This window comes from Oncorhynchus mykiss, chromosome 25 (assembly GCF_057628025.1).
Source record: "Oncorhynchus mykiss isolate SJ-2025 chromosome 25, ASM5762802v1, whole genome shotgun sequence".
NCBI lineage: Eukaryota > Metazoa > Chordata > Actinopteri > Salmoniformes > Salmonidae > Oncorhynchus > Oncorhynchus mykiss.
The window spans coordinates 47,632,618-47,653,630 of NC_143046.1; the positions used below are offsets into that span (position 1 = coordinate 47,632,618).

Here is a 21,013-nt window from a genome sequence, read left to right on the forward strand (position 1 = left end):
AACAAGCACCATTTTGACTCAGGTCTGTGCGGATCTCCCACTGGTCACAGACATCAGTACAGTACTTTTTTATTATTAATATTTGGTTGAGTTGGCAACTAATGTGAATTCAAAATGACCATGTCATTGGATTTAGGTTCAAAGTTGGGTGACAAAAATACGAAATTCCCAATTCCCATTTTGCAAATCCAATCAGCTTCCCACGTTGATTCAACGTCATCACGTAAAATTGTTTTGTTGAAATGACGTGGAAATAATGTTGATGCAACCTGTTTTTTCCCAGTAGGCTGTTTCTAGAATGCTTATGATCTGTTACAGTTGAAGTCAGAAGTTTACATACACTTAGGTTGGAGTCATTTCAACCACTCCACAAATGTCATGTTAACAAACTATAGTTTTGGCAAGTCAGTTAGGACATCTTCTTTGTGCATGACACAAGTAATTTTTTCAACAATTGTTAACAGACAGATTATTTCACTTTCACTGTATCACAATTACAGTGGGTCAGAAGTGTACATACACTAAGTTGACTGTGCCTTTAAAAACAGCTTGGAAAATTCCCTAAAATGACTTCATGGCTTTAGAAGCTTCTGATAGGCTAATTGACATCATTTGAGTCAATTGGAGGTGTACGCATTACCTGGATGCTCCCTACCTTGGGAGCAATGTCCAAACACCTGAAGGTACCACGTTCATCTGTACAAACAATAGTAGGCAAGTATAAACACCATCGGACAACGCAGCCGTCATATCGCTCAGGAAGAAGACGCGTTCTGTCTCCTAGAGATGAACGTACTTTGGTGCAAAACGTGCAAATCAATCCCAGAACAACAGCTAAGGACCTTGTGAAGATGCTGGAGGAAACAGGTACAGAAGTATCTTAATCCACAGTAAAAACGAGTCCTATATCGACAGAACCTGAAAGGCCGCTCGGCAAGGAAGAAGCCACTGTTCCAAAACCGCCATAAAAAAGCCAGACTATGGTTTGCAACTGCACATGGGGACAAAAATCGTACTTTTTTGAGAAATGTAATCTGGTCTGATGAAACAAAAATAGGACTGTTTGGCCATAATGACCATCGTTATGTTTGGAGGAAAAAGGGGGAGGCTTGCAAGCTGAAGAACACCATCCCAAAAGTGAACCACGGGGGTGGCAGCATCATGTTGTTTGGGTGCTTTGGTGCACTTCACAAAATAGATGGCATCATGAGGAGGACAATTTGGTGGATATATTGAAGCAACATCTCAAGACATCAGTCAGGAAGTTAAAGCTTCGTCGCAAATGGGTCTTCCAAATGGACAATGACCCCAAGCATACTTGCAAAGTTGTGGCAAACTGGCTTAAGGACAACAAAATCAAGGTGTTGGGAGTGGCCATCACAAAGCCCTGACCTCAATCCTATAGAAAAGTTATGGGCAGAACTGAAAAAGCATGTGAGAGCAAGGAGGCCTACAAACCTGACTCAGCTCTGTCAGAAGGAATGGGCCAAAATTCACCCAACTTATTGTGGGAAGCTTGTGGAAGGCTACCCGAAACGTTTGACCCAAGTTAAACAATTTAAAGGCAATGCTACCAAATACTAATTGAGTGTATGTTAACTTCTGACCCACTGGGAATGTGATGAAATAAATAAAAGCTGAAATAAATCATTCTCTCTAATATTATTCTGACATTTCATATTCTTAAAATAAAGTGGTGATCCTAACTGACCTAAGACAGGGAATTTTGACTAGGATTAAATGTCAGGAATTGTGAAAAACTGAGTTTAAATGTATTTGGCTAAGGTTTATGTAAACTTCAAACTTCAACTATATGTACTACGGTTTGGTCTGGAGCAGTGCACCTTGAAATAAATGTTTTACCAAGACCAGAAAACCCCCTTCTTTTTGATGACCCTAACTAACGACCCTGGTCTATAATCAGCCCTGGCAGGATGAATGGCTCTGCTAATTGAACACTTCCTCATCCAGTGGGCCTTTCAGATGAAACACAGTTTATGTTCTGGGGAGCACGTAAAAAAATCTGTCCCTGGCTTCCTCTAAAAGGAAGTGGAGGCAGTGAAGTCTCAGAGGTTGGTTCTTTTTATAGTCCCAACCGTCCACTAGCGACTAGCCCCCCTCCGATCCTTATCTCCAAGCAACGAGAGATAGCTGAGACACTCAGGAAGGGGAGAGAGAGGCTAGTGGCGCCTTTGTTGCATCATGACATTAGATCAGATGGGGACCAGATAAATGGTAGTGTAGGTTATGGAAAAAATATTTAGTTTGGCTTATCAAGTTAGGATTAATTTGCGAGGAGATATAAGAGACACACCTGCTTTCCCACTGTCTAAGTACTACCAACAACTTTTTCTTTTGAAATAGAGTCAGTGGAGTACAGGAAGAGAGGAAGTCATGACTCGGGCTAGGGAGAACCTCCTGAAACTACCACCTAATACTCAAAGGTTTTCCTGATCAGGTTCCATAGTCGGTAAAACCACTGGGCTCCAGTTATGCTATGCTCCAATGTCTATACTAGCTTACCACTTATAATGTATGTATGCCCAAAAGGTGAACTTCATTCTAGGTGGTATGCTAGTATGCTAGTGTGGATATTGGAACAGAGACATGGAAGGCCCAGAACGCCTGTGAGGTAAGGTGGGGTGGAGGTGGACAACTAAAATTTCAATTTGGTTAATTCAGGAAGCAAACTGAAATTCCAATACCAATTGAAATTTTCCACACAGAAAAGCAATGATAATTCAAATTTAAGTTAATTCCTGAATTGAAAGAATGTAAATGTAATTTACACTTCCCAACCCTGGTGGGCAGTGATTGGCTACTTATTGGCTAGCGCACCTGAAGGGTAGTACTGATAGGTCTCCTTGTAGGGCTCCATCTGCACGGTGGCGCCGGGGGCAATGAAGGGCACGTCGCCGTGGAGACGGGTGTCAACACTGAGGTGGTTCTCGCTGTCCAATCCTTGGGCCGTCTGGACGATGCTCAGCCGCTGGTTGCCGGGGTAAAAGGTAACCTCGGCGTGGCGTGTGAACTCAGCACCTGTGGGACAGGACGTGACATCATAAGGAAGTGATATCGCTATATAAGCGACAGGAAGAGATGTCATAATGAATACATGGCAATGAGATTTGGGTGGTTTGAACCTGATATTTTTGTATTACAACTAGAACAATTGAGTAAGGTCTTTGCTATTTGGCCTTCATTGAGATAATGATTTATACATGTTTTAACTTAGGTGAACTTAGCACATATGAGAATAATATCCATTATATTTGACTTTCGTGAAAACTCTCACACAAGCCTGCTTGCTCTTCGCGAAGATCCTACACATCTTCCACAAGCCTCTTCTTCTTCTGTGATATAATGACGATCCGCAAACAAACATTAAAGGTGCATGACCCCACCTACTGTGCTCGAGTGTGTGGTCAATCACGGTTTACAACATTAGCTCCACATTTCTAAATCCTCCTACCTAACTCAGTACTTCTGAGAAAATAAAAAAGAGTCCTACTAACTTCTAATAGACACTCCCCATCCCCAAAACACTGTCCAACCTCAATGACCCTACACTTCAAGCTTTCCCTCTCTTCAACATAGTTACAACAATATAACAACACATACTCCACCATTTCATTGACTATACACTCCAGACACAAACCATTCACATGCTGCCAACCAGATACACAATATCCTAGACGCAATTGAGCAAACTCCACCTCTTCCTTCCTAATCTGACCTTTGAATCTTGGTCCATCTAAATTTCTTAAGAGGGCATATGCCAGCCCTTGGGCTCCGAGTCCCATCTCTTCTGCCACACATCTATCAAAAAGGATCTGATCTTACATTTGGCCTCACCTCTAACTCGTTTTAAAGCTCTTTTGGCTATCTGGTCTACAATTTCATTCCCTTCCACACCCAAATGGGCTGGGACACAGCAGAATCTCACTACTACACCCAGTCTCTCAATTCTCCATAATAACAGTCATGCCTCCAATAGTAGGTCAATCTTATTAGATTTGCCAGATGATAAACTATTCAAGACAGACAGGGAATCTGAGCATACTATAATTCTGACAGGTTGAATCCACAAGCCTCTTAGCTAATACAATGAGTCTAAACACACATCAACGGAACACCTGACTCAAATTAGCCTGAGAGGGGTGGAGTAGGCATATCCCCCCTCTGGAGACAACACAGCTGTACGACTTTAAACTGACTTTACACAAACATACAGAGTGACCTGAAGTCTGCCAGCATGGGGGCAGCCTCATTCACACACACAGACACACAAACGAAGCACGCACGCACACACCACAGACACACACACACACATTCCTAACTATGCACATGCATGCAGTGGTGACATCATGGAGAACAGTTTTTATGTAGAGGTTAAAATATGTGGGTGGCAGGTAGCCTAGTGGATAGAGCATTGGACTTGTAACAGAAAGGTTGCAAGATCGAATCCCCGAGCTGACAAGGTAAAAATCTGTCATTTTGCACCTGAACAAGGCAGTTAACCTACTGTTCCTAGGCCATCATTGAAAATAAAAATGTGTTCTTAACTGACTTGCCTAGTTAAATAAAGGTAACATGTATGTAACAGTGCCACACTAACTCTGAGGGAGACTGTTGAGTGAGGTACTATGACTCTGATGAGAATTGGGACCCTCCTATAGTGCCCAGTAGGCAAAATTGGTTGCAATGATGCCATGTTCAGGTTGAATACTGTTTGTAAAAGGATGTTTTGTTAACGTGGTGACAACTTCACTAAGCGTCAGTAACATCATGACTCACCTGTGATCTTGAAGCCAGCCTGGCTGTTGGGCAGCTCCAGGGCAAAAAGCCAGCCAAAGAGCTCTCCGATGGGCGCCACAGGCATTAGTGCCCATCCCACGGGCTCGGGCACCTCGCTGATGGCGGTGTATGCCCGCCCGTCACTCACTACGATGTAGGCATGCAGGTCCACGCTGTTAAGGTCCACAGGGGTGGAACCTACTATCACTGTCCCGCTCACCTTGCCATTGACGCGATGGGGAGCACCTGAGAGAATAGAAGGGGGGAAAGAAAGACATGGTAACAAATGTATACTACAAATAATGAGTCAATGTATTGGGCATGCATCATAAAAGCAGATTTATGCTTAATCCGGTCAAAACTGAGAATGCAGTCTCCGCAATTCATGCTGCTCGCATTTTTCACAACGGATACCAGAAACTTTCCCCATACATCGCCTGTCAACCAATCAGTGTCTGTGTATCCAACACAAAACATGTAGAGAACACCAATACCACAAACAGCACACATCTGCACCAAATACAACTCCATAGACATACAAAGTGACAAAACAGACGGCAATGGAATTTTTAAAATAATTCCTGTATTTTTAGCTTAAAAACAGGTCTTTGAAGTGTATGACTTAAGGAACAAACACACAGCTACTGAGGAAGCAGGAAGGGACATGAGTGTATTTTGGGCACATAGACTGGGCGTATAGGTACCAGCATTGGCATCAATTCCATTTCACTTCCATCCATTCTGTCACGGATCCCTCCAGAACTTTCATTACGCACACCAGGCCCCTATTCCCATTGATTAGTAATTGTATAATTGTGCCCTGTCGATTATTGTTACTATGTCCGTTCGTTCGTGTGAGTACCTCTGCTGTGTGTTTTGGCTTTCATGCCATTGTGGATTGCGCAGATGATTAACGGTCTCATCCCATGTGTTAATCATTGCGCGTTTGTGCTATTTATTCGAGGTACTCCTCGCTCTTTTGTTTGGGTTTCAACCCTGTCTGTTGTATACGTGTTTGTTTGGTCTTCGTCCCTGTGCCTTTACACGGCATGCCGTAATTTGGATATAATAAAAACAAATATTACGCATTCCTGCGCCTGTCTCACGATCCCTTAATACCAACGTAACAAATTCAAATAATTGAAATTACAATTCAAGAATTGAAAAGTGACATTTATTCTTACCTATTTAAGTAATTGACTGAATTGATATGGAATTACTGTAGTAATTATCTCACTGTGAAAATATGGCTCAGGTCCCCACTTTGTTGACACTGTTGACAGTCCCAATTTGTCATGTTCCTCTATTTACTACAAAGCACCCTGTGTGTGTTTGTGTTCCTGTTCCATCAAAGCACCCACAAGAACTTAGACTGAATACACCATCCCGCATACATGTCTGTCAGTGTCTCCCACTGTCTCTCAAATGACAAAGGCTTCACAAGTACCACGTTTGACAAGTCTTGACACTCCAACCCTGGAATATACACAAGTTTGCCTTGACACTTCTACCTGGAACAATGTGTTCACATTTTGTTGTGAAACTTCAGCCTCTAACAAAACACCTCATTCCTGAGGATGAACCAACCCAGTGGAAAGTCAGTCAGGGTGACATCATCCCCTCCAACTCTTTCAAGTAGTCGACTGACTGTATTTGTCAAAGCATTGACTGGCTGCCAAAACATCCGGTTATAAAGCTAACATTTAAATACCACCCCCATTACTTTACATGCCCTTCGACACACACACACACAAACCCAAACCCCTGGGTTAATAACAAGCAGCCAGACTAATAAAGTGTGTGTATGTGTGTGTGTGTGTGTGTGTGTGTGTGTGTGTGTGTGTGTGTGTGTGTGTGTGTGTGTATGTGTGAGAGAGAGCGTTTATACTGCTCTCCAAATAGGAATGTCTGTCAAGCCACGTCCAGGTAATTAGCCAGCTAGCGAGGGGCTAGAGGAGCTCGGCATGGCCCAGTGACCAATAGGAGGATTGTTTGAGGAGCCCACCACTGCATCAGAGGTGTTGATCTGGCAGGAAATGGTTGCAGGGCCTAGAAACAAGATGATGCTGTCATGTGAGAGAGAGAGCCAGGGGGGTTTGGAGAGGGGGAGGTGGAGACCAGGTTTTTATGGGTCTGTGAGAGTTTGGGTGAGAATTGGTGTGTGTATTTAGGAGACGGAGAGTTGTAGTGTGTGAGTTTCTTTTCCCTCTATGCAGCAAAAAGTACAGACATATCCCGCAAACTAACGTTTAAAGGTTTGGGGTCACTGAAATATCCTTGTTTTTGAAAGAAAATCACATTTTTAGTCCATTAAAATAACATCAAATTGATTAGAAATACAGCGTAGACATTGTTAATGACTATTGTAGCTGGAAACGGCAGATTTTTTATGGAATATCTACATAGGCGTACAGAGGCCCATTATCAACAACCATCACTCCTGTGTTCCAATGGCAAGTTGTGTTAGCTAATCCAAGTTTATCATTTTAAAAGGCAAATTGATCATTAGAAAACACTTTTGCAGATATGTTAGCACAGCTGACAACTGTTGTCCTGGTTAAAGAAGCAATAAGTTGGCCTTCTTTAGACTAGTTTAGTATCTGGTGCATCAGCATTTGTGGGTTCGATTCCAGGCTCAAAATGGCAAGAAACAAATAACTTTCTTCTGAAATTTGTCAGTCTATTCTTGTTCTGAGAAATGAAGGCTATTCCATGCGAGAAATTGCCAAGAAACTGAAGATCTCGTACAACGCTGTGTACTATTCCCTTCAAAGAACAGCGCAAACTGGCTCTAACCAGAATAGAAAGAGGAGTGGGAGGCCGCGGTGCACACCTGAGCAAGAGGACATGTACATTAGAGTGTCTAGTTTGAGAAACAGACAAGTCCTCAACGGGCAGCTTCATTAAATAGTACCCGCAAAACACCAGTCTCAACGTCAACAGTGTAGAGGCGACTCCGGGATGCTGGCCTTCTAGGCAGAGTTGCAAAGAAAAAGCCATATCTCAGACTGGCCAATAAAAATAAAAGATTAAGATGGGCAAAAGAACTGACTGAGGAACTCTGGGCTATACTCGGCCTTGTCTCAGGGTAAGTTGAAGATCTAGTGGTGTGGGGGCTGTGCTTTGGCAAAGTGGGTGTACAGGGCCACAGTCTCTCGACCCCTCTCTCTCCCTCCCTCCCTCTCTCTCTCTCTCTCTCTCGCTCTCTCTCGCTCTCTCTCTCTCGACCTCTCTCTCGACCTCTCTCTCGACCTCTCTCTCGACCTCTCTCTCGACCTCTCTCTCGACCTCTCTCTCGACCTCTCTCTCTCTCTCGACCTCTCTCTCTCTCTCTCGACCTCTCTCTCTCTCTCTCTCTCGACCTCTCTCTCTCTCGACCCAATTTCAATTCAAGGGGCTTTATTGGCATGGGAAACATATGTTAACATTGCCAAAGCAAGTGAGGTAGATAATATACAAAAGTGAAATAAACAATAAATATGAACAGTAAACATTCCACTCACAGAATTTCCAAAAGAATAAAGACATTATAAATGTCATATTATGTATATATACAGTGTTGTAACGATGTGCAAATGGTTAAAGTACAAAAGGGAAAATAAATAAGCATAAATATGGGTTGTCTTTACAATGGTGTTTGTTCTTCACTGGTCGACCGTTTCTTGTGGCAACAGGTCACAAATCTTGCTGCTGTGATGGCATACTGTGGTAGCACACTATGGTATTTCACCCAGTAGATATGGGAGTTTATCAAAATCGGGTTTGTTTTCGAATTCTTTGTGGATCTGTGTAATCTGAGAGAAATATGTGTCTCTAATATGGTCATACATTGGGCAGGAGGTTAGGAAGTGCAGCTCAGTTCCACCTCATTTTGTGGATAGTGTGCACATAGCCAGTCTTCTCTTGAGAGCCAGGTCTGCCTACGGCGGCCTTTCTCAACAGCAATGCTATGCTCACTGAGTCTGTACATTGTCAAAGCTTTCCTTAGGTTTGGGTCAGTCACAGTGGTCAGGTATTCTGCCACTGTGTACTCTGTTGAGGGCCAAATAGCATTCTAGTTTGCTCTGTTTTAGCATTCTAGTTTGCTCTCTCTCGACCTGAGCCCTAGGACCACGCCTCAGGACTAGCTGGCCTGATGACTCCTTGCTGTCCCCTGGTCATGCTGCTGCTCCAGTTTCAACTGTTCTGCCTGCAACTATGGAACCCTGATCTGTTCACTAGACGTGCTACCTTGTCCCGGACCTGCTGTTTTGGACCCTCTCTCTACCGCACCTGCTGTCTCTAACTATGAATGATTGGCTATAAAAAGCCAACTGACATTTACTCCTGAGGTGCTGACCTGTTGCGCCCTCTACAACTACTGTGATTATTATTATCTGACGCTGCAGGTCATCTATGAACGTTTGAACATCTTGCTAGTGTTCTGTTATAATCTCCAGCTGGCACAGCCAGAAGAGGACTGACCAACCCTCAGAGCCTGGTCCCTCTCTAGGTTTCTTCCTAGGTTCTGGCCTTTCTAGGGATTTTTTCCTAGCCACCGTGCTTCTACATCGGCATTGTTTGCTGTTTGGGGTTTTAGGCTGGGTTTCTGTACAGCACTTTGTGACATCGGCTGATGTAAAAAGGGCTTTATAAATACATTTGATTGATTGACGTTGAGACTGGTGTTTTGCGGGTACTATTTAATGAAGCTGCTAGTTGAGGACTTGGGAGGCATCTGTTTCTCAAACTAGACACTAATGTACTTGTCCTCTTGCTCAGTTGTGCACCGGGGCCTCCCACTCCTCTTTCTATCCTGATTAGAGCCAGGTTGCGCTGTTCTATGAAGGGAGTAGTTTCAAAAGGAAGGTCTTTGTTTCTGGCCATTTTGAGCCTGTAATCAAACCCACAAATGCTGATGTGTACCTTTCCACTAAGGCAATGTGAACTGTGGAAACAGAAATACAGGTACGGAAAGCCAAATGACCAATTTCTCACCAATAACCAAAAATATTGTTCACAGATGTTGTATGGCTGACAAAACCACACTAATTCAAATCCATAAATATAATTGTGTGACATTTTGCGATATTATGACCCTGCCGGTGATCCTCGGAGCCTGTGTCACATCCTATACCGTCATCCCCAGGACTCACCGTCAGGTAGACAGTGACGACCGTTGCCGTAGAAACCAGAGCGACAGTGGCAGCAGAAGCCGGAAGAGTAGTCGGTGCAGTCAGCGTTCTGAGAACACTGCTGTTGGAAGCGAGCACACGTCTCCTTGGTCTCTGTGCTGTACTGGATCACTGCAGGAGAGAGAGAGAGAGAGAGAGAGAGAGAGAGAGACAGAGAGACAGAGAGACAGAGAGACAGAGAGACAGAGAGACAGAGAGACAGAGAGAGAGAGAGAGAGAGAGAGAGAGAGAGAGAGAGAGAGAGAGAGAGAGAGAGAGAGAGAGAGAGAGAGAGCGAGAGAGAGATTATTTCCAAATATGTTCCTCATATAGATTTGGCAATGTAAGATAAGATGTTTTCATATTACTGGATGCCAATAGAGCTCATTGAATTCAATTGAAAGAAAAATAGGGGGAGTGAGAGATGGGAGGGAGGACGAAAGAAAGAAAGAGGGGAGGACAAGAAGAGAAAATAGGTAGAACTTGAATCTGTCAAAATAAGCTGACTCTGTTGGATGTGGTTGGGGGAACCCTAGGGAGGGTCAGAGCATGTGCACCATTGCCAGTGGTATAGTGCTATGTTTTTTAGGTGTTGGAAAATGTAATGACGTCATCATTTCTCAAAATTCGTACCGACAGATGTAGCCTATTAAATATCATTGTACAATAGGCCTATACATGAAATGCATCCTCCAATTGCAACGTCTAGCTATTACCACATATTATCTCAAGAAAATGTTATATTTTTAATAACCTCAAACACTAAGTTAGGCATACCCAATTTCAAAATAGTCAATCGCAAATGATAATTCTTCATGTTTTACCGGTGAAATATTCACCTTTATGCCAATCATTTGATCTCCATCAGTTTCATGGGAATATGTATTTAGATATTTTTGAATGACTGTTTCGTGAGTGAATTAACTTCTTGGTGACAGGGGGGCAGTATTGAGTAGCTTGGATGAATAAGGTGCCCAGAGTAAACTGCCTGCTACTCTGTCCCAGATGCTAATATATGCATATTATTAGTAGTATTGGATAGGAAACACTCTGATGTTTCTAAAACCGTTTGAATGATGTCTGTGAGTATAACAGAACTCATATGGCAGGCAAAAACCTGAGTCAAATCCACCAGGAAGTGGGAAATCTGAGGTTTGTCGTTTCATTTAAGTGATTGCCTATCCAATATGCTGTGTCTATGGGGCCAGATCGCACTACCCAAGACTTCCAGCAGATGTCAACAGTCTTTAGAAAGTTGTTTGAGGCTTCTATTGTGGAAGGGCTTCGAATAAGAGCTGTTTCAACAAGTGGACTAGGCTCTGGCCAATCAGTTGTTTACTGCGCGGTCACGCAGGCGAGCCTTGCCTTCTTTTTCCTCTGTAATGAATACGCTATTGTCCAGTTGGATTATTATTGAAGATTTAATATAAAAAGAGGGTTGATTGTAAACATCGTTTGACATGTTTCTACAAACTGTAATGGAACTCTTGACTTTTCGTCTGGATTTTGCGCTCGCGCATTGTGCCTTTGGAATAGTGAACTAAACACGCAAACAAAAAAAGTGGTATTTGGACATAAATATGGACGTAATCGAACAAAAATACAATTTCCTGTGGAAGTGGGAGTTCCGGGAGTGCATTCCGACGAAGATCAGCAAAGGTAAGTGAAGATTTATAATGCTATTTATGACTTTTGTTGACTCCACAACTTGGCGGGTAACTGTATGGCTTGCTTTTGTGGCTGAACGCTGTTCTCAGATTATTGAATATTGTGCTTTTGCCGTAAAGATTTTAAAAAAATCTGACACAGCGGTTGCATTAATGTTGGATCTATAGGGGCGCTATTTCATTTTTGGATAAAAAACGTTCCCGTTTTAAGCGCAATATTTTGTCATGGAAAGATGCTCGACTATGCATATTATTGACAGTTTTTGGAAAGAAGACACTCTGAAGTTTCAGAATCTGCAAAGATATTGTCTGTAAGTGCCCCAGAACTCATTCTACAGGCGAAACCAAGATGAAACGTCAAACAGGAAATGAGCAGAATTTCTGAAGCTCTGATTTCTAATGTCTCCTTATATGGCTGTGAATGCGACAGGAATAAGCTTAGACCTTCTGCCATTTCCCCAAGATGTCGGCAGCATTGTGACGTATTTGTAGGCATATCATTGGAAGATTGACCATAAGAGACTACATTTTCCAAGTGTCCGCCTGGTGTCCTGCGTCGAAATTGGTGCGCAAAGCCAGGTGCAAGTATTTTTCCATTTGATTGAGAGGAGAAACCATGCTTCCACGAACGATATATCATCGAAGAGATATGTGAAAAACACCTTGAGGATTGATTCTAAACAACGTTTGCCATGTTTTCAGTCGATATTATGGAGTTAATTTGGAAAAAACGTTCGCGTTTTGAGGACTGAATTTTCGGGTTTTTTTGGTAGCCAAATGTGATGTACAAAACAGAGCTATTTCTAATACACAAAGAATCTTTTTGGAAGAACTGAGCATTTGCTATCTAACTGAGAGTCTCCTCATTGAAAACATCAGAAGTTCTTCAAAGGTAAATGATTTTATTTGAAGGCTTTTATGTTTTTGTTGAAATGTTGCGTGCTGGATGCTAACGCTAATGCTAACGCTAAATGCTACGCTAGCTAGCTACTTTTACACAAATTATTGTTTTCCTATGGTTGAGAAGCATATTTTGAAAATCTGAGATGACAGTGTTGTTTACAAAAGGCTAAGCTTGAGAGATGGCATATTTATTTCATTTCATTTGCGATTTTCATGAAGAGTTAACGTTGCGTTATGGTAATGAGCTTGAGACTGTATTCACGATCCCGGATCCGGGATGGGGAGATCAGAAAGGTTAAGAACAAGTTTATATTTAATTCTATGCAAAACATGTATCTTTCATCAAAGTTTATGATGAGTATTTATGTTATTGGATGTGGCTCTCTGCAATTTATCCGGATTTTTGGAGGCATTTCTGAACATGGCGCCAATGTGAACTGAGGTTTTTGGATATAAATATGAACTTGATTGAACAAAACATACATGTATTGTGTAACATTGAGTCCTGGGAGTGTCATCTGATGAAGATCGTCAAAGGTTAGTGATTCATTTTATCTATATTCCTGCTTTTTGTGACACCTCTCTTTGGTTGGAAAATGGCTGAATGCTTTCTGTGACTCGTTGCTGACCTAACATAATCATGCTTTCGCCGAAAAGCCTTTTTGAAATCAGACACTGTGGTTGGATTGACGAAAAGTGTATCTTTAAAATGGTGTAAAATACTTGTATGGTTGAGGAATTTTAAGTATGAGATTTCTGTTGTTTTGAATTTGGCGCACTGCACTTTCACTGGCTGCTGGCGCGATGGGACGCTAGCGTCCCAAATTATCCCAGAGATGTTAAAGCAGATGGTGTTAACAAACTATAAGCCTTTCTTGCAGGCCTACGTTGATGCAACAAAGCATATCCGGCCTAGTGGCGGGCACTGTTGAGTTTTGGCAGCATGAGGAACTTGTTTAGACTATTCAGCTTCAGATAAGAAATGGCTGAGGAGGTGTTTTGGTGTAACATGCTATAGGCCTAATATGCTAGAACATGCTATTATATTTGTTTTTTTTATTTTTTATTTTTAAATACCTATGAATCATTATGTGATCTTGCGAGACACGAATCATGGTGCTGAAAGGACAGAACCTTAACCAAGTGGTCAACATATCGTTCTGGGTTTCACTACGCAAGAGGAGGTCCGTGGAGTTTTACGAACATCAAGGCAGACAGGCAGTGAATTTGGATCCTAGATCTCGTTGGTGAGATAAGGTTCATGCGGTGGATCAGTTTGTCTGAATACCCAATACAGGTGGTACGTTTCTGTAAGCTAAGCACTAGGACAGTAGGGCGAGTTCAAGTGCATCGTACAAGAGCCCCAAGTCCATAACAAAACTGTTTTGAGGACATTTTAGTTTTCTGTCTTTGGAAGTTACGTCGGATTTGGCCTGCTCAAAGTGGTCTTGCCTCAGACTGACGAGCCTCAGCACACGCCTACAGTCATTCATCATTCACACCACTGCCAGAGAGAGAGAAGACAGAAAAGAAAACACAAGTTGCCTACCTATAGGCTCTCATAGCCTACATATGTATTTAGTCATTCTATGGTTTTCATGGAATTTTAGTGGTCATTGTTCCAGAAATATTTTTACCGGCTCCATGTATTCTCAAATTGAAAAAAGGGAGGTAGCACTGCTCCCCCGCTCTATGGTAGCACTACATACCTGACCATAGCAGATCTGAGAACCTTGCAGAGAAAACAACAGCTCAGAAAACCTAAAACCCTATTAGCTTATCCTCTCGCCATAAAGTAGGTTCAGTAGAAGTCAGAGCACACCCTCGTGACACGCAGAGAGAGAGATACTTTTACTATAGCTCTTTTGACAATATTTCATTTGATGATTCATTGCATCACTACGAACTCCGAGTAACTTTTCATTTTCTTTCCTGGAATGTTTTTGCAGGTTTTTACAATGTAAGCTGATGGGAGCCCAACTAAAACGTCAGACTCATACAGTAAATCTTTGTGGAGAAACTCAAACTTCAAGTCATTCGTCATCCAGAATTACGATAAACTAGCTTGCCAAACCCTTCTGCTCTGGCCCACTAAAACTTCCTAATCAATTATTTAAATTTAAAGCGCTAGAGCAGCTTGCCAGATAAGAGGCTAATGCTCTACACCTGCTTGTCTGCTTTAGCAAAACAACCCTTAGCAAGCTAGCGAGGAGAGAGAAAGACTCTCTGGTTTTCTGGATACTGCATTTCCTCAACCGAGTGGGGACTCTCCCTTTGCTCGGAGGAGCCTGTATGCCGGGCTTGTTTGCTACATGTCTGTGGCTAAGGTACACATACACACATGCACACACACTCATACAGATGAACACGAACACTTGTACACACGCCCACAACACTCACTCATAAACACTCCTGCCACATCTCACAGAGGAAGACTGGTAACCTCAAATAGAGGACGCTAACAAAGTTTTTCAATGCTGCAAGAGCTGTGATTATTTTGCTTAATTCTGGAGCAATGTGGACCGCCAAGACTTTCAATGTAGGACATGTTCACTTGCTGAGGACTACAGGGGTGAAGTGGCTACTTTTAGCAAACAGGTAGTGAACCTACACAAACTACTGGGGAATCCACGCCCGCCTACTTTTTCTTTCCTCTCCACCCCAGTAGCCGGACGCCGCTCTGGCCTGGTGGAAGTGTTGCCGCCGTGTCGGCTCCCCACAGCCGACAGGCTGGTTCTCTGCAGGGATCCCTCCCAGAAGGGGTCTCCCCCTTCCCTGGAGAATGGAGTTGGTGGGATGCTCCTGGATGACTTGGTGGATGTTCATCGGCAGTTCTATGGTAAGAAACACCTTGGTTCCCGGGGGAAAAACTATCTGCTATCCTGGAGCACGAGTACAGGATCTCACAAGGTTGCTTCCGACCATTCTATGACAGCTGCCAGGAGCTGATGCCGTCTAAATCCATGTGGGGTCAAACGGCATTAGGAGGGCTAGCTCGGGAACTTCTGAAAATGTATTTAAAATTCCTGATTCTAGCACTGATTTATTCCCAAAAGCGGACAATTATTTCAGGTCCGGTACCATTGTTGAGCCACAGGTGTGAAAGATTCAGCAGGCTAGCTCTGTTGGAATCACTTTTATAGATAACTTTGACATCTTCTGGAGACAGAAGATGCTCTACAGAAATAATGGAGTCCATCCGAATCACCTTGGCTCCTGGACCCTGTCCACGCATTTAAAGGCTGTGTTGAGACAATGACCATTGTGTTGCTGAGTCGTCATTATGCTGCAGCAAATGTATGTTATCCCAGGGGCGTTGGCAGACACAATGTGAGTAACCTAATGTACTTGTATGTCCCTCTAACTATCCGGAATACCTCTATTCATCCTACAGCTATTTTATGCAGTAATCATGCCTATTTTTCCAGAGATACTGTTCGCACTGAGACGGTGTACCCTAGTAGGAAGTCCACAGTGTAATATGTGCATGTATACTTCTGCTAAGCTTCCCAGTAAAGCAATAAAAAACAATCAAGCATCCAAGAAAAGTGCTAAAAATATCCCACGTGCATATGTAGCATAAGAAACAAGGTTCATGAAATCAATAACTTGCTAGTATCAGATCTCTGAAACTCACTTAGATAATACAGTGGTAGAAATACATGGTTATAACATTTACAGAAAATACAGAAATGCCAAAGGTGGAGGTATTGCTGTTTATATTCAGAACCACATTCCTGTAAAGCTCAGGGAGGATCTCATGTTAAATACTGTTGAAGTAATATGGCTACAGGTTCATCTGCTTCACCAAAAGCCCCTTCTTGTGGGAAGCTGCTGTCAACCACCAAGTGCTAACAGTATCTGGATAATATGTGTGAAATGCTTGATAATGTATGTGATATCAACAGAGAGGTATATTTTCCAGGTGATTTAAATATTGACTGGCTTTCATCAAGCTGCCCACTCAAGAAAAAGCTTCACTGTAACCAGTGCCTGCAACCTGGTTCAGGTTATCAGTCAACCTACCAGGGTAATTACAAACAGCACAGGAATGAAATAATCAACATGTATTGTTCACATCTTTTACAGACAAAAGCACAAAGGGCAAGAAGGTAGAGACAACAATACACCACAAAAAAACAACAACAACTGTCAGTAAGAATGTCCATGATTGAGTCTTTGAATGAAGAGATGGAGATAAAACTGACCAGTTTGAGAGTTTGTTGCAGCGCGTTCCAGTCACTTGCTGCAGCGAACTGAAAAGAGGAGCAACCCAGGGATGTGTGTGTGCTTTAGGGACCTTTAACAGAATGCGACTGGCAGAACGGGTGTTGTACGTGGAGGATGGGGGCTGCAGTAGATATCTCAGATAGAGGGGAGTGAGGCCTAAGAGGGGTTTTATAAATAACCAGTGGATCTTGCGACGGGTATAGAGAGAGATGACCAGTTTACAGAGTATAGATTGCAGTGATGTGTCATAAGAAGCATTGGTGGCAAATCTGATGGCCGAATGGTAAAGTACATCTAGCCGCTCGAGAGCACACTTACCTGCCGATTTATAAATTACGTGTCTATAATCTAGCATGGGTAAAATGGTCATCTGAATCAAGGTTAGTTTGGCAGCTGGGGTGAAAGAGGAGTGATTACAATAGAGGAAATCAAGTCTAGATTTAACCTTGTCAAACTGCAGGCTATGTACTGAGAGAAGATCAGTGTACTGTCTAGCCATACTCCCAAGTACATGTATGAGGTGACTACCTCAAGCTCTAAACCCTCATAGGTAGTAATCACACCTGTGGGGAGAGCGGCATTCTTCTTTTTTTAACCACATATACATATTTTTTTGACACATATACATACATTTTACATACATGGTACTTTTATATATAACAATACATTACCAAACAAACTCTTTAATCCCAACCCTCGGCCACTCTCAGCTCATCCCACCTACAACCATAGACCATCCTTGGTTGGTTTCCATGTGCCATATATTTTTCAATTGTGCTGTGATGTTTTACAAAACTGTTGAATCTTTCTAATCATATATTATTCACAGAATGTGAGCTAAAGATGAAAATATTTCCACGAGTATTATTATATTATTGATTGATTGGCTATGGCTTTCCAGATCGCCCAACACTGCTATTTGAAAGGTTCATTTTAAGTGCATGTTGTGATTTTTTAACCATTCCTGAATCTGTGACCAGAGACAAGCAATACTAGAATAAGTGATCTATTGATTCTGTCTCGTCGCAACAAAATCTACAGAAATGAGATTGTTGTATGCCCCATATATATATATAGCATTCTGTTGGTGGCAAGAATTTTATATAATCATTTAAATCGAAAAACTAAGTGTTGAGTCTAGTGTAGTTGTTTGTACCAGTTCATAAACCAAGTGCCATGGATTTGGTACATCGAAAATCTCTTCCCATTTATTTTGCAACCTGTATGGCGCAGCTGTCAACATTTTTGTCCTCAGATGAAACGGGTATACAGTGGGGCAAAAAAGTATTTAGTCAGCCAACAATTGTGCAAGTTCTCCCACTTAAAAAATGAGAGAGCAATGTAATTTTCATCATAGGTGCACTTCAACTATGACAGACAAAATGATTTTAAAAAATTTAGAAAATCACATTGTAGGATTTTTAATGAATTTATTTGCAAATTATGGTGGAAAATAAGTATTTGGTCACCTACAAACAAGCAAGATTTCTGGCTCTCACAGACCTGTAACTTCTTCTTTAAGAGGCCTGCACCAGGCCGGGAAGACTGAATCTGCAATAGGTTGGTTTGAAGAAATCAACTGTGGGAGCAATTATTAGGAAATGGAAGACATACAAGACCACTGATAATCTTCCTCGATCTGGGGCTCCACACAAGATCTCACCCCGTGGGGTCAAAATGATCACAATAAAAAAAAATCACAGAACCACACGGGGGGACCTAGTGAATGACCTGCAGAGAGCCGGGAACAAAGCCTACCATCAGTAACACACTACGATGCCAGGGACTCAAATCCTGCAGTGCCAGACGTGTCCCCCTGCTTAAGCCAGTACATGTCCAGGCCCGTCTGAAGTTTGCTAGAGAGCATTTGGATGATCCAGAAGAAGATTGGGAGAATGTCAGATGAAACCAAAATATAACTTTTTGGTAAAAACTCAACTCGTCGTGTTTAGAGGACAAAGAATGCTGAGTTGCATCCAAAGAACACCATACCTACTGTGAAGCATGGGGGAGGAAACATCATGCTTTGGGGCTGTTTTTCTGCAAAGGGACCAAGATGACTGATCCGTGTAAAGGAAAGAATGAATGGAGCCATGTATCGTGAGATTTTGAGTGAAGACCTCCATCCATCAGCAAGGGCATTGAAAATGAAACGTGGCTGGGTCTTTCAGCATGACAATGATCCCAAACACACTGCCCGGGCAACGAAGGAGTGGCTTCGTAAGAAGCATTTCAAGGTCCTGGAGTGGTCTAGCCAGTCTCCAGATCTCAACCCCATAGAAAATCTTTGGAGGGAGTTGAATGTCCGTGTTGCCCAGCAACAGCCCAAAAACGTCACTGCTCTAGAGGAGATCTGCATGGAGGAATGGGCCAAAATACCAGCAACAGTGTGTGAAAACCTTGTGAAGACTTACAGAAAACATTTGACCTCTGTCATTGCCAACAAAGGGTATACAACAAAGTATTGAGATACACTTTTGTTATTGACCAAATACTTTTTTCCCACCATAATTTGCAAAGAAATTCATTAAAAATCCTACAATGTGATTTTCTGGAGAAAAAATTCTCATTTTGTCTGTCAAAGTTGAAGTGTACCTATGATGAAAATTACAGGCCTCTCTCATCTTTTTAAGTGGGAGAACTTGTACAATTGGTGGCTGACTAAATACTTTTTTGCCTCACTGTATTTTTCTATTTATACCAGTTCCTTTCAGCCAATTTGTATCTTTAATATATGCCAGGCAAACAAGTTCCCTACCTTGTCCCTTTTCCACTTACCTCCTCCATTTTTGTGGTAGTGCAATCAGTTGGATTAAAATTTGGATTGAGCAGATAATTCCATATATTTTCGACAACTGCATATAACTCCTCCATTTCTATTCATAACGTAAATTGTTTTATTCCATAAAGAATGTTTTTATTAGTCAATATATTTGAGTTTAACCTTAACATTTGTTCTATCTTTTCTGGAGGATAAAACTGAAATTGTAACCATCTTTGTATGGCTTGTTTAAGAAAGGGCGATACTTTAAACAAAATTAAATGTTAAATTAGTCGGAAATGAGAAGTTGTAATCTGTATGAAGGATGAGCTTTTCTTAATAATCTACTGGAGAACCATTTTGGGTTTAAGTATATTCATTATATAAGTAGGCACATACAGTGCCTTGCGAAAGTATTCGGCCCCCTTGAACTTTGCGACCTTTTGCCACATTTCAGGCTTCAAACATAAAGATATAAAACTGTATTTTTTTGTGAAGAATCAACAACAAGTGGGACACAATCATGAAGTGGAACGACATTTATTGGATATTTCAAACTTTTTTAACAAATCAAAAACTGAAAAAGTGGCCGTGCAAAATTATTCATCCCCCTTAAGTTAATATTTTGTAGCGCCACCTTTTGCTGCGATTACAGCTGTAAGTCGCTTGGGGTATGTCTCTATCAGTTTTGCACATTGAGAGACTGACATTTTTTCCCATTCCTCCTTGCAAAACAGCTCGAGCTCAGTGAGGTTGGATGGAGAGCATTTGTGAACAGCAGTTTTCAGTTCTTTCCACAGATTCTCGATTGGATTCAGGTCTGGACTTTGACTTGGCCATTCTAACACCTGGATATGTTTATTTTTTAACCATTCCATTGTAGATTTTGCTTTATGTTTTGGATCATTGTCTTGTTGGAAGACAAATCTCCGTCCCAGTCTCAGGTCTTTTGCAGACTCCATAAGGAGTCTTCCAGAATGGTCCTGTATTTGGCTCCATCCATCTTCCCATCAATTTTAATCTTCCCTGTCCCTGCTGAAGAAAAGCAGGCCCAAACCATGATGCTGCCACCACCATGTTTGACAGTGGGGATGGTGTGTTCAGCTGTGTTGCTTTTACGCCAAACATAACGTTTTGCATTGTTGCCAAAAAGTTCAATTTTGGTTTCATCTGACCAGAGCACCTTCTTCCACATGTTTGGTGTGTCTCCCAGGTGGCTTGTGGCAAACCTTAAACGACACTTTTTATGGATATCTTTAAGAAATGGCTTTCTTCTTGCCACTCTTCCATAAAGGCCAGATTTGTGCAATATACGACTGATTGTTGTCCTATGGACAGAGTCTCCCACCTCAGCTGTAGATCTCTGCAGTTCATCCAGAGTGATCAAGGGCGTCTTGGCTGCATCTCTGATCAGTCTTCTCCTTGTATGAGCTGAAAGTTTAGAGGGACGGCCAGGTCTTGGTAGATTTGCAGTGATCTGATACTCCTTCCATTTCAATATT

The 21,013-nt window shown here is 42.1% G+C and overlaps 1 protein-coding gene across 5 annotated transcripts in view; it reads right to left on the minus strand.

Annotated features, from left to right (window-relative positions):
• The window catches only part of nid2a (nidogen 2a (osteonidogen)), a 108,777-nt gene that overhangs the window by 65,712 nt on the left and 22,052 nt on the right, over nt 1–21,013 (minus strand). For all 5 annotated transcript variants that reach the window (XM_090220420.1, XM_090220419.1, XM_021584306.3 and 2 more), the window contains exons 5-7: nt 9,933–10,082; nt 4,798–5,043; nt 2,839–3,039 (exon numbers count right to left, since the gene is read on the minus strand). In XM_090220420.1, the coding sequence (XP_090076546.1) occupies nt 2,839–3,039; nt 4,798–5,043; nt 9,933–10,082 (597 nt within the window). The remainder of the gene's footprint in view (nt 1–2,838; nt 3,040–4,797; nt 5,044–9,932; nt 10,083–21,013) is intronic.